Source organism: Melospiza georgiana, chromosome 4, assembly GCF_028018845.1.
Source record: "Melospiza georgiana isolate bMelGeo1 chromosome 4, bMelGeo1.pri, whole genome shotgun sequence".
In the NCBI taxonomy this organism is placed as follows: Eukaryota; Metazoa; Chordata; class Aves; order Passeriformes; family Passerellidae; genus Melospiza; species Melospiza georgiana.
In genome coordinates this window covers 22,358,798-22,373,595 of record NC_080433.1, presented here as the reverse complement: position 1 = coordinate 22,373,595, position 14,798 = coordinate 22,358,798, and the positions used below count along the sequence as shown (strand labels likewise).

The window sequence follows — 14,798 nt, the reverse complement described above, 5'->3', positions numbered from 1 at the left end:
GTCTAAAAATGTGAAGGGAGTCTCATTTTCAAGTACGAGCTCAACATCCCAATCCAAATGCTCTCCCTTATGAGATATATGCTTATGTCAGAAACAGTTGTATCTGTCATTATGGTTTTTGCCACTTCCTGCCTTTTCTCACCATTGTATCCAAGTGTGCACACAAGGTGCTGGGTTGGGCAGTGTCCAATTGTTTTACATTTCTTTATTTTTTTCTCCTCAGAGATGGTGAAATGTCTCCCAAATGCCAAACCAGCTCCCAAGGCTCAGCTAGTATGCAGTAAGACAGGAGGCATAGAGAGCTGCTTCCTGTCTTGCCCATCCAATACCCTTTTTGTTCCAGGTTTGTGCAAATTATTTGTCCTCTTCATCTAGGATGTGACTTGTTGACTTTTCTCTCTTAATGCATTCACGATTCTTGCATTCATTTTTTGTTATGGACAACAGTAAATGAGCAAAACCTCATTATAAATTAAATCAAGAAGAGCTGATTGTCAACTCCACATGAGAAGTTTGGTCCTTCATTGTTTAATTTGAGACGTCAGTTGAGAGGGTGGGAAAATTCTAACAAAAAGTTTGTATTAAAAAATAACAGGAATTCACTGAAATCAACTGTTCATTTTTGCCTTCCCTTTTGCCACAGCAATTCAATATATAACAATTTTTTTCTGCACCATCCTCATTAACATGGACACATCTCTCAGTCCAGCTGAGTATTATTTATAAAAAATTGGGCATTTCATTCCCCTCCCTCTTTTTTTGTTTTTTACCATTTGCTACTGGTAGTTTTCATCTTCACAGTTTTGCAGGGAAGAAGGAGGGGATTGCTACTCCTTTTTCATAGATCTGGCACAGGATTATTTTTGGGTGTCTACTTTTCATGTTTAGCCTTGGCATTATATGCAGTTGAGCTATCATTTTATTCACATTTTATTTCCACTTTAGGAGATATTAGTGGAACTGTGCATTTCTCTAATTGTAAGCACCAAGACAGAGTTTTATCTCTGTAATATGTAAACACTGTTATGGTTCTAAGCACGCCATTTCTGTTTCTGCCAATAAGTTCTGTTGGAGCCTGAAGCTAAAATTATTATGAAAATACATGGTTTATTTTTTAAATTACAGGGAAGCAGAAGGACTTTGCCATGGACAAACGCAAAATATTTTTTACTTGTGCACACCTAACCTTGTGCCAAATCACTTATGAAATGTATCGTTCGAGTGCTGGAAGCAACAAACCTTGCCATCAACACTGTGAAGTGTTGAAGCTTTTTGGCAAAGTATTTCAGCCACTTAAAATATCTCGTTGTTTAGCAGCTCTGAGAAGCTGAAGCCCTGAGTTTGGTGAGGCTGTTGCCCATGTGCTGACTGTGTTCTGTCCCCCAGACTCGGAGAACAGCTACACGCTGAGCTGCGGCGTCCCCGTGCAGCACGGCAAGGCACAGCCCCGGCGCAACTCCACCCTGCCCAGCTGCTCAGGTGGGTCTGCCCTGCTGCTCCCCTGCCCTGGGCCCCAGAGGGAGGGCATGGACCTCAGGGATTGCAGGACATCAGGCTCATTCCTAGGTAAGGCAAGGGTTAAGGTGTTGCCCAGTTACAGAAGGAAAAGCCTTGCCACAGAGTTGAAGCGGTGTAAGATAAAAAAGTAATTCTTGCAATAAAGTGGGAAGGTAAAAAAGTAATTCTTCAATGAAAGCTTTCAGGTGCACAAAATATGGCTCTGTGCACACGTGGTACAGGATTTCTGTAATTCTGTAAGGTTAATAATTAGGATATCTGGCTGGGACATCCAATAGGAAATTAGTTACCCCTGTAACCCACCCGTGGGTCAGGCCCCTTGGGACTTCTTTGCTCTCTTCTCTTGTTATGTCTCTTAAGTTCTGGTAGAAAATAAGATGTCCTTGTCAGGAATTCTCTTCTTAAGAATAAGGCTAAACAGAATTCCAAGTATGTATTAGTAGGGTTAGCTTATTGTTCTAAAATCTAAGAGAAAAGGTAGGAAAAATACCAGGAGTTATATAATCATGTATTAATGGTCTACAAAGCTACAAATATATTGAAAATTTATCAAAAGCAAAAATCTTGAGGCATCAAAGCTAGCCAATGTTCCCTTCTGCACACACTCCTTTTCTGCAGCCTTTCCTTGAGGGTGGGGTGTGTGGAGCTGCAGCATTCTGTTGGTGGGTCAGGGTGGGAGTGCTGCAGGTTTGAGACATGTTCAGTAAGAACTAATATTTAGAATTATTTGCTTTCCATAGTCTAGCAAGGCAATAGTGAGCATATCAAAATTGGACTTTTTCCCAGGCTAGGGAGTGAGCCAGAGGGACCCAGCTGTAGCACAAGGGTGGGTTCCAGCCCTCCCCTGCAAGGCCCTTCCACAGGAGCACAGCCTCTCCTACTGCAAGGGTAAAAGGTTAACCCTGCATAAAAAGGTTGTGAGACTTCTGTGAGAAAACACTGCAATTCATGCCTCTTTTTCTCAAAAATGGCTGGGCTGTTTTTGCAGAGACATTTCAAATGTTTATGAAAGCTGATAGCAAAAAAAAAAAAAAAAAGAAATACCCACAAAAACTTGAAGCCTGGCAAAATTAGAAACAGCTGAAACTACATCCACCTGTAGGAAGAGTCAGCTCACCTTACACATACCAGCTGTACTTCTCTTCCATTTTCCAGTTCTCCAAGTATTTCTTATATATCTGGGATGTGCTGGGAGGTACAGTGCTGTGGAGTGACACAGCCTGGCAGCAGATGTGCCTGCTTGTGGCACAGGATCAGGCCACCTCTAAAGTCCTGCCTCAGCAAAGCCCTACCAAGGAAAAAGGGACCCACACTGTGGCATCACCTGGGACTACCCTCCACCTTCTGCAGGGCCAGCAGGCATCCCAAAGCAGCTGGCAGGTGACAGCCAGGCCAGTCTTTTACTCCAGGGACTTTGTGAGGAAATCAGCCAGCAGCTCCATTTTCTGCTCATTGCATGACTGCATAGCAGCCCTTAAAACAAGACTGTGAAAGCTGCCTTGGGTTTAAAACTGAGGGATAAAGCTTGCAAGCCACAGACTGCAATAGAGGCAGCTCCTTTGGATGGTTTTCAATTGCCAGCAACTCCATTAAATTAACCTTACTGGCACTGGCAGGAGCAGAGCTACAAGTAACATGGGAATTCACAGACAGAGAGCCCAGGAAAAAAAATAAAGGTAGGAATTAATCTTTCTCATAGTAAAAGACAAATTGACCCAAAATCTGAGATGTGCAGAGCAAGTGTGGTACTAGCACATTCATTGACCTGGTTGGGCCCAAGGGTAGGTACTCTCTAGAAAATTGAACGTGTGGAAATGGACCCCCTTGTACAAGCTGTGTAATTCTTGGGCTGCCTCTTTTCTAAGTCACAAGAAAGCTTTAGAGACTGTTTTTAAAAATAAGATCCAGATCTCGTTTCATTTCTGTTGCAATGGTAGCTTTTTTACTTTACATCAACAGACTCCCTAGCCCCTCCAATCAAGCAGAAAGCTCGTTTTAAAATCAAAGATGCAAAATGCCATTTACGGCCTCGCAGTAAAGAAAAAACCAAAGATTCTGGCAAGCAGGCTGTTTCAGGTAGGTGGTTTCTTCCAGCATGCAAACAGCACTTTAATCTTTTTGTTTGTTTGCTTTCTTGTTCATTTTCATGTTTTGTTTTCATGCTGCAGATAGGGAAAAAATCAATGGTTTACCTATTTGGTTGAATTTAAATTAAGGCCAAGGTTCCCGCTGTGGCTGAACAGTGACTTGGGTTTAGATCTTGGGTGCTGAAAATCTCACCAGTTGCTTTGAAAAATCTTTGTTCAAAAGTACATGAGTTGGGAATGAAGCTGATCCTTTTTCTGGCCTTGTAATGGCACAAATACCCTGAGACAAAAAACTGTGACTAATGCAAAGTTATGTGAAACCATGTCAGTTTGGTTTGGTTTGGTTTGGTTTGGTTTGGTTTTCCCAAATGAGGTTTTTAAAAGAAAAGAAAAGCTATTATTTGTTTGGTTTATGCTGGATTAGTAACCTATTGTAGCACCAAAGACAACCCCTAAGAAGGAAGGTTATTATGAAAATCTGATGTTTCACAGCCTTAGATCTTTTGTTATGAAAGAGTGAGTAGTTATGATGTTAGAAAAAATATTTATAAGATTTAGGTGTCATTAACAAAAATGTGGTATTAAAAAAGTCAAATTGCTACTTAACTTAGCAGCTTACTCCAAACATCTACTGGTGATGCATTCTTTGTTACGAATTTGTTCACTAGTAAGTGAGAAATCTTACTTGAGCCCTGAACAGAGAAGAGTAAAAATACCTATTTTTTTTTTAAGTGAATAGTTTAAAGATTTTATTTTTAAAATTTAGATCCATATTTAATCTTTACCCTGCAATCTCATTTTAGAACTATTGACTTGAGTCTTAGTCATCAAGATGCTTACCTTGTGAATAAGATGTGATCATCAGACTCATTTTTAAAGTCATAGAAGTCGAATTTTTTGGTCCATACAATCACTATGGGAATGTGTTTCTTGGATGGATCTCCTTGTCCTTTGCTTGCTTTGCTTTGTGTTTGTTATGTCATCTGAACCTCTGAGTCTAACAATAAGATTATATCATGTAACCACACCCTTGGAATGAAATCCTTCTGGTGTCTTGATTGCTACTAACTTCTCTGTCTCCCCCTGACCTGGAAGGTTCATCACTTGTGGCAAACTACAATTCTTGCTCAGATAAAACCTTCCAATACATGTTCATAACCTCACAATCAAAGCCTTTCAAAGCCTTTGCTATCTGATGACTGTCACTTCTGAAAGAGATGGAATGCCCACTGATAGAGTAGCGGGCCTGACATTCTCATAGATTTATGAAATTGACTCCCTTGCTTTGTTCAGCCATCAAATATAGTTTATAGTATTTGCTGATTTAAAATAATTTCTGTAAAGAACTTTCTAATCCTTATGCAGAAAAGGGCTGGGCAGTTTTAGGCATTGGAGGCACCACTGTGCAGCTGATCATCACCAGGCTGTGCTTTTGCCTTCTGCATTCATAGCAAAATGAGCAATCCCAGCACTCCCCAGAGAAGGAGGTGTCTCACAAGACACAGGAAATGTTATGAAGCCTGTCACTGCCTCCATGATAACCCAGTGAGATATCACTTGTTAGCCTGTCACGTGCTACTTTGCCGCTTGATTTCTTCCCTGTGTTTCTTCTCTCGTGCAAAGGAGGTCAGTTCCCATGCACAGACAACTGCCAGGTGACTTTTGTGAACCTCAAGTGCGATTCCTCCAAGAAAAAACGCCGAGGCCGCAAGTCGCCATCAAAAGAAGTGTCCCATATCACTGCAGAGTTTGAAGTGGAGATGAAGTCTGAAGAAGTCTCAGGTTTGTGAGGGATTGGTCTGTGGAGAGAAATCAGAATTTAGTTCCTCAGGGTGTTATTAAAATGTCTTTGATGTTATTTCATCAAGCTGCCATGAACACCTTTTAGCACAACACCTTGTTCAACAACCTCTCCAAACTCAAAGTTTCAGAGCTTTAATTGAAAAGAGCCAGGGATGAAATTAAGCCAAAGGAACAAAAACAGAACCTGCATCAAAATTCCTTCAAGGCCTTGAGTTAAGACATGTGCTTTAATCCAGTGTGATTTCTTTAAACAGCAGAAGTGCTAATCGATGTACAGAGAACATAAAGATTAGGTAGAAGTTCTGCAAAAATGATGATAAAAATATCCTCCAAAATATAAGTTACTGAATATTTACTCTGTGAAGCAGAGAGTTTTATCACATAGTTGAAAAATTCATTTTTCTTACCAAACTTTGGAATAAAAGTAATTTCTTCAAGTTATAAATGAGATGGAATATTATGTTCTAAATTCCAGCCAAAGAAAATGTGGACTGAATCCTATAAAGATGTCAGTCCTCAAAGGCAGATTTCTTAACCTTGAGGGGCACCTCATTAGCCAAGTGATTCAAACAGCAGTTGTGCCTGAAAACACCTTTCTTTTTGTCACTAACACAAAGGTGTTTTGATCAGGGAAGTGGCAGGAGTTCCTAATCAACTGAGGAAAGCATGGGCAGAGAAAATTCAGGAGCATTAATGGTGGCAGACTGAACACACCTGAAGGAGAGCACATTGGGACTGATGCTTTCTGCAGCACTCAGTGTGCACTTGCAGTCCATGGAACTGCTCCATGGACCTCAGGATACTGTCCTGTCCCTTTGAAAGGCCTGATGTTGAATACAGGGAGCTGCTGCTTCAATTTATATGGACCAGACAGTGAAACAAACAGAGATGTCATAGTGCAATGCAGGCTAAACTTTTTGTTAAGCACCTCTTTAAAACATGAATCTCAATTGCTTCTAGTTTTGTTATCATTTCCCATCTAGACACCTGTAACATTGACTGTGTTCGGAAAAGGATGGAGCAGAAGCTGCAAACTGCAATCAAAACATTGAGGAAATCTATTAATAAACAGCAATTTTACATTCAGTTTTCTGGGACAGAATATGAAGTGGCTCAGAAGCCAGCTAAAGCTACTGAAGGGCATGAAGCGTGCAGTACAGGGCAAGTACTGCAGGATGGAAAATGTGGTAAGTCCAAAGAGCTCGAATATTGAGTCATATCCCCCAAATCAAGCAGTCTGAAATTACCTTTTCCATGGTGAACTCAGGAGGAAATCTCTGAGATTATGATTTAGAATTTAATGATCAGTGTTACTCAGCATATATGCATGGACTATGGATGGTTCATAAGACTCTGAAGGGAATTCATTAGATGGTTGTAGGAAAACAGAAGTGTAAATATGGATACATTCCCATGCTGTCAGGTGGTAGATATCAAAACCTGCCACAAGACAATGTTGGCAGTTAGTTCCCAGTTGCTCCCATCTTATAAAAATATTTTTACATGTATTTACATTTATTTATATTTATATATATTTACAATTTGGTAAAACAATAATGTGATGTTTGCCTAGTTGCTGTCTATTTACTTTTACATCACCAGTGTCAGTCTCCTTGCCATTAAACAATCCGTGATCCATGGATATGTTATATTTCATGCTCAAGAGGTCCAGTTAAAAAAAAAAGTACAAAAATCTATTCCATGCAAAATACCTAATTCCTTTAAGCCTTTTCCCATGTTATCAGGCTCTAGTGCTTTGCTGGGGACAGTGTGCTAATGCAAATTTATTAATGGCAGTTCTCAGCACTGCAAGCTTTCTAATCACTTACAGACATCTTTTCAAAATCAGCATATCTATTTTTCCAGCTTTTGAGATACCAAGTGATTTACAAGCCAAAAGAGGTCCCATCTGATAGGTGCTTCCAGTGAGTGGGCTCAGAAGTAGTTGTCATCATATGGGAAGAGTGATATAGAAACTGTATTTGAAAGGTTGTTACTATCAGTATCTAGAAACTGGACATTATCTAGACATTTTAACCACCCCTTCCCAGCAGAGAAAAATGCAGTTACGTGCCCTGTTGAAGCCAGAAAAGCGCGTATATTCATGTCTGTATTTAGGATGCTGTACAATTGGGGTATTTGAGTGGCAAGAGACAGAAATTATTACAGGGAATACATTGCCAATGGAGAAATCTCTAGAACTGATCTCAGGGGACAGACTTTTTGTTGTCATCTGCTATAAAACCAACTTGTAACTGCACCTGTTATAAACTAAAAGCTCGCACTTCCCACACTTTATGCAGCACTGCTTTGATAAACTGCAAGATACTCTTTCAAGACTGCACCCACCTTTATTAACACACATGTGTGATAAACACCTGAGTGCACTACAAAGCCATTTAATAGTTTAAACATTAGAAGCAGGACCTCACCCTGATAAAATTAACCTAAACCCCAGTGGAGATGGGTCTGTTTACATCCAAATCCTGGACTAACACATGCAAAACATGTGCCATCATAATCCTGGAGCCAAAGATATCCACCTCCTCTAAATGTTCGATATTAGGGGAATAACGTGATCAAAGTGAACATCCTTACGTAGGCTCCCCCTTGTTTCCTCAGTTACCTGCAGCACGGGCACCTTCTATAGCGGAGAACACAAGCAGTGCGTCCCGTGCTCGCCAGGAACCTACCAGGACACAGAAGGCCAGCTCACCTGTGAGCCTTGCCCCAGCAACGATGGCCAGGGAGTGGCGGGCGCCCGCAACGTCTCGGAATGTGGAGGCAAGTTGAACTTGATCATAAAAGCTTTAGGTGTTGCCACACACACGCCCTGTGAGGCAAGGAGGCTGAAAGAGGAGAGAGCCTGCCACAGTTCTGGCTTGTAAAGGTAATAGAAGAAATCTCTGTGCACTTACAAGCAATGGATGGTTTGGCTCAGCCCATCCGCTCCTATTGCTGACCAGACGATGGGATCTGCTGCAGCAGTGTGAGTTATGGGATGGAAATGAGCAAGCCAAGCAAAGCACTTTGTGCTTCACCTCAGGTATGGAAATGCCTTGACTTGTTAGGACTCATCAATGTGTTGTGAGCCAAAGGGATGGATTGCTTTGGACTGGTATTTGTGAGTCTAATAATGAACCTGCTCATTTAGTGTTTTGCGTGAGATGCAGCTTACTTGCTCTAATTAGCAGCAATTATCAATTTGAGATAGTTATCCTGTAGGGATCTGTAACCCAGACTCAGAACCAATGATTGCAATTTTCAGCGCTGCTTGAATGCACTGTAACTTTGTGATGCAGCATCTCTGATTCAGCTTCATGATTTATAAACTAAATTATAATGATGATAATACCTGATGCTTCTAGTGTAACTTGATCAGTCTAAGTTTTAAGATACAACTGTTTATTTTCTTTACCTCATTTCATTACAGACTATCACAATCTAGTTTATAACAGATACATTATGTGACTTTGAAATAAATCTGTCCTATCTGCTACACAAGTTCTAACTTGAAAACTCATCCATGTAATTTACATTACCGAGTTCTTCAAGGATATCTAAAGAGAACACATGGCAAATATCACTTGAGAAACTGATACTTTTTCCCATCTACTGAATAAAAAATAACTGCAGTGTCATCAGTCCAAACACATGATAGATTTTGCTGATTTGCTGTATGAAGGAATTATCAGACAAAAAATTTGAAACACCTGTGCATTTTTGCTATGCTGATTTGTTTTTATCCATAACACAAGAAAAGCATATCAAAATACAGTCTGAGTTCATAAAGATTGTCTATGGCATCCTGACAAAAGCAGCAAAACAACTAGAAGAAAAATACGTTTGTTTCAAGGCTTACATTGGAATTATTGTTCTGTACAACAACAAAAAAACCCCTTCAGATTATTTTTGCAAAGGGGATTTATTTATTTGATCTGACAATAACCATTTATTAATGGTTATTGTCAGATCAAAATAGTCTGTTTTTCTGCTCAGCTCTCCCCTTTTCCTCTGGAAGTGGCAAAAAAGAATATACTTTGGACTTCATGAATTTCCCTGTCAAAGATTTTATCAAAATTTGTGTCAGCACATGTGGCTTTGTTAGAAACTCTGTACTGTCTGTACTCACTGCCAGTAATCAGTAGTATTTTTGCATCCTATCTCCCAGAGCAGAAACGCTTGTGCAGTAACCCATAAACTTTCACTGAAATCCTCACCTCTAAATGTGAGGAATGTACAGTCCACATGTCAGAGATTCTAAGTGCCTGTTGTGCAGAAATCACTTGTAGCTGCAAGTGAATTCCATGCTGCAATGAGTTGCCCCTGCCTGGACACCAGGCACCCACCAAAGCTGATCCCTCACTGCCTTCCTCAGCTGGAGAGGGGAGAGACAGGATTAATGGTCATGACTTAAGGGCAGGGAGAGACCCCTCACCAAATATCAAACAGACTTGAATTGGGAAAATTCAGTGAATTCATAAAATAAAATATCTCCTAAAAACACCTCTTCCACACCCCTCCTTCCTTCCCAGCTCGACCTCCTCCCACCCAGCAGTGCAGGGAGATGGGAATGAGGATTATGGTCAGTTCATCACACTGATGTTCCTGCTGCTGCTCCAGCATAGGGCCCCTCCAACAGGAGACTTCATTAACTTCCCAATGTGACTCCATCTCATGGGACAGTGTTCTCCAAGTCACTCTTCCAGAGTCCTTCAGGCACAGCCTGCTCCAGCATGGGTCCCCCACAAGGGTCACAAATCCCACAAGGAAACATGTTCCAGTCTAGGTTCCAGTAACCAGTTGGACCAGGCCAGTTATATCAGTTTTGCTCCTAATAACAAGAGCAAAATTGTCCTCAAATTAGTAACATCATAATATTTCTCTGAGGTGTGTTACTAGAGCCAGTTTGTACAGTCATATTTCAGCCGGCTTGGATGGGAGCTCAAGGAGATCCTGGAGATCCTGACGCCACAGGTGTCCATAGGAGTTTGGATTTGTGGGGACAGAACTTGGACTTGGCTTTCACTCAGGAGCTCTAGTTCATCCTCAGTCATGCCAAGTACCCAAAATACGGAATGCCCCAAACATTTCCCAGCAAGTATCAGGGTTGTTATGAGACTGCAACAGTACCTAGAGCTCTCAAAACTTTCTTATTTTCAAGCCAGTTGTTTCTGTCTGCTGTTCAGTTTTCAGGGAAGCTAAATTATAAAATACTGGCATTAGGCAACCTCAGGGAATATGTAGCATCTCACAGTGCTGGTGTCCCAGTCTGGAGTGGGGTGAAGATACACATTCATGCCACAGTCTTGAAAAACCTGACATCCTGGTTCTCAGGTTCACAGAGGAAAGTACTCAAGCTAGCAAGAACCAAGCCAAACAAATGCTTATCAGAAACGGCCTGGAGAGTGAGTTTGGAAACTTCTGTCAGTAGACTGATTCACAAAGCAATTTGCTTTACACAAATCTCTGTTTCCTGGCAGAGGAGCACCTGACAAGCACTAGTTTTCACAGCTATGTGAAAAGCTGCTGGTGTTAGGTATTCTCCTAGACAAGGTGCTGGACTGCTACCATCCCATTTGGTAAATAAACCCCATGATCCACTGTCCACATCTCTACCTTGGAGGTACAAAAACTTGCTTCATAGGCATGATTCAGTTCCATTTCTTCCTATAAAGTGCTTTTGAAATACTGAGATGAAAGATTTGGTGAAAGTACAAAATATTCTAATGAAATCCTAGTAGACCTCTTTCTAGAAAAAAAAAAATCCAAACAGAATCATAGTTGCCAAAAAACATATTATGAAACTGGTTCTATTACTGGTGGGGATTTTAGGAAGAAGATACAGGAACAATACAAAATATTCATGTAAGATTAGAATTTGATCTGCAGCTGTCTTGATGTCACATGATTAAGTGAAAGAAAGCCTTGCTAACTACTTGTGGGTTTTATACTTCATCCAGAAATGTCAACACACTAATAGAGATGATCATTTTCAATTTCTAGGGCAGTGTTCTCCTGGGCACTACTCTTCAGATGGTTTTAAACCTTGTACAGTCTGTCCTCTTGGTACGTATCAGCCTGAACCAGGAAGGACCCTCTGCTTTCCCTGTGGCGGTGGGCTTGTGACCAAATACGAAGGTGCTGTTTCCTTTCAAGACTGTGAAACCAAAGGTGAATTCAAAATCCTTCCACAATTCATCCTCCTACTTCTGGGCCTTTGGTTTATTATCATCGGTGCCAAGGGGCTCTTGAAGGCTCCAAAAAAAACATTGTTGCTGCTTGGGCGTGTGATTAAATGAGATGGTCAAGAGATCTGTAAACTGGGAATGGTCTCCTGGGGTTGTGCAGGCTGAACAGGATTTATGGTTTTCTCTGGAATTTACCACAGGCAGGCAGGGGGTCAGCACTGCTTATTGGTAAGGGAATCGGCCCCACTGTGTGGCAATAAATAACACAAACTTGGATTGGACAATGCTTTAGCTTTCATGTCTTGTATATTTTTATTTACTGTATCACAGAAACTAAACAGTACAAAAGTTATACCAAGTTAAGGATTACTCATGGGCTAGGCAGAAACTGTAAGGGTGCAACGCATTCTGTATTCCATAATGTCAACTTCCAGTGCCAATGCTGAAGAAGGAATCTGCCCAAATGCATTTTGGTTTAGTTAGTCTTGTTGAGGTGGATTTACATCCATTTCCATTTTTTACAAATATATTAAATACAGTGAGAGATACATATCACACATTTCTAGTTCATATGGGTTTTGCTCTGGGTTTTAGTTGGAAGATTCTTTATACTGGGAAATACGGGGAGCTAGTGTCTTTTCTGCTTTTTATGGCCTAGTAAGTATGTTGCAGACCAGGTATGTCCACCCAGGGCAGAGGAAATCTCTCTGCACTGGAGGTTGCTACTTTTTGAAAATAATACACCTCCTACTCTGCAGTTCACTGTTCTCCTGGACACTACTACAACTCCACAACACACAGATGTATCCGGTGCCCTGTGGGAACATACCAGCCTGAGTTTGGTCAGAACTACTGCATCACCTGCCCTGGCAACACCAGTACAGATTTTGATGGCTCCACCAATGTCACACATTGCAAAAGTAAGTCACATTTGTATCAGTGACACGGAGAGTGTCTTTGGATCTGAACTGCAGCTCAAAGGTTGCATCTGTCAGGCTGGACTTCAGATTTGTATTTCCTAGTTACCAAATATCTGCTGCCAGAGGGAATAGTAAAAGTTGGGACAGTACCACTTGAGGCACATGAGTGTTTTAGATTTAATATGATTTCACAGAGTTCCAGCTACAAGTTAAAACTACAGAGCCTTTAGTTTCCCATATCCAGTAAGTCGTGTAACAGTGATGCATATTTCTCTGTGTCTCTGTAGAGCAGAATATCTTCTATCAGAGTAACTGCCATTTTAGAATAATTGTAAAATGTCAGAAGATGTGGTCATGCACGCTGCAATTGCCAGGTGTCACTTCGCTTATGATAGTGAGATCTTCTTAGAGGCTTTTTAGCGGTACTCAGCCTCCTATCTTAAAAATTTTAAATGTCCCCAACGATTTCAGTACAGTCTTATTTGATCCTTTGTGAATGACTGATTATTTTAGGCAAGCATTTTTTTTCATCTCTACCATGCTAATTTAAGAGAATGTTCCTATAGTAATTAAGCAATGTTATCTAACTAACTATTCATGTGCAGATCTCCTGTAAGTTTTTAGTCTGATTATGTGCCATGTGTTTTATAAGCCCTTCGTAATTTCTAATGTCGTTTGAGTAAGCTATATATTTGTATGGAATTTGAAGAAGTTTGCTGATTTTCATGTAAAATAAAACCACCCTTGTTACTCTGCTGTCTTAGGTCATCTCAGTTTTCAAGCCAGTTTCTGACCTTGCATACTATTTGGGGGTTGAATTAAACAAAATATTTAAACATATATCTAATTTTATGTGCATGAGTAGGCCTGGGGAGATCAAACTTAAGTAACTTGTGCCAAATTCAACATGAATTTTGAAAACTCAGAAAGAAAACCTGATCCCTCAGTGGAGATCCTTTATTAAGTGGTTTAATCTAAGAAGAAGCAAGGTAGATCTGTAATTAAGTAAGGCCAGCTGTTGGGACCAGCACTCTCATTCAACTAAAGCAAATTAAAAACTAAGTAAGTTAAAGCAGAATATCTTCTGCATATCAGCACAGTGTCCATAGTAACCACAACTGGATCATGTTTATCTACCTGCATTTCTCAAGCAAAGTTAAAGCAGCCTGGATGAAGCATTGAATCACTTCGTGCACTGGAGATTAAGGTTTTGCAATCAGCTGGAGCAACCTCGTGGATCAAATATTCCTTTAAAGCTGGAGAATGCATGCATTTCTAAAGCCACAAGGAGGAGTTTAGACTTGCTCATGACAGATCCAGAAAAACACTTTAGATGAATTTATCAACTAGCACAAATACTAATTTATATTTCTCCTCAGACCAGCACTGTGGAGGAGAACTGGGGGACTACACTGGCTACATTGAATCACCCAACTATCCTGGAGACTACCCAGCTAATGTGGAATGCATTTGGAATATAAATCCACCCCCAAAGAGAAGAATACTCATCGTAGTACCTGAGATATTTCTCCCAATTGAAGATGAATGTGGCGATGTTTTAGTAATGAGAAAAAGTGGTAAGCTGCCAGACATGGGTTATATTTCCTGCAAACTGATGGAGTGAATAGTTCAGATTGAAGGGATGACTGTCTTCAGTGTAGCTAGTGTTTCTAAAAGGTTAAATTTAATTTTAATTTTTTATTGGTAGTGTTCTAACTTGCTTTAATTGTTAGTGTTCTAACAATTAATATCACACCAATAGCAGTTATTGCTGTGATATTAATTGTTCAAGTTTATTGTCTGAATCAAAAGGCAGTTAATGGGCTTATGTCTGGCCCAGTTACCACATGAGATAAATCACTGCCATTCTAGAAATTAACAATGATAAATTATATTTGGAGAGCTATCTCTGCTATCTGTACAAACTGTGCTCTCACTTATCTTTTATAAATATATATTTATATGCTGCAGTTATTGCTAAATCTGGGCAGTGTGTTGGTACAACTGACACCCTCAAGAAATCCAAAGTTATCCTGCTTTTCTGTGGATCAGAGGGGGTGCATTGTGTCTTTGATTATTAATTTAACTCAACAACTTCTAAAGGTAAGATCCTGATGAAATGCACTCCTCTTTTGCATTGGAGGATGTGTGCATCCTTCTGGTGATTTTTTGCTATATATTTTTTGCTAAGAAGCACCAAACCTGAAAGGCAATTGTTCAAATGGAGTTTTTGTTCAAAACAGTGTATTTACTCATAAAAATGGTATATTTTATTTGCT

At 40.3% G+C, this 14,798-nt stretch overlaps 1 protein-coding gene across 1 annotated transcript in view; it reads left to right on the top strand.

Moving 5' to 3' along the window:
- SCUBE1 (signal peptide, CUB domain and EGF like domain containing 1) overlaps positions 1 to 14,798 on the top strand; it is a 190,323-nt gene that overhangs the window by 169,926 nt on the left and 5,599 nt on the right. The window contains exons 12-20 of the mRNA XM_058022515.1: positions 224 to 343; positions 1,387 to 1,479; positions 3,478 to 3,594; positions 5,229 to 5,387; positions 6,392 to 6,595; positions 8,031 to 8,192; positions 11,415 to 11,582; positions 12,358 to 12,519; positions 13,899 to 14,096. Coding sequence (XP_057878498.1) covers positions 224 to 343; positions 1,387 to 1,479; positions 3,478 to 3,594; positions 5,229 to 5,387; positions 6,392 to 6,595; positions 8,031 to 8,192; positions 11,415 to 11,582; positions 12,358 to 12,519; positions 13,899 to 14,096 — 1,383 coding nt within the window. The remainder of the gene's footprint in view (positions 1 to 223; positions 344 to 1,386; positions 1,480 to 3,477; positions 3,595 to 5,228; positions 5,388 to 6,391; positions 6,596 to 8,030; positions 8,193 to 11,414; positions 11,583 to 12,357; positions 12,520 to 13,898; positions 14,097 to 14,798) is intronic.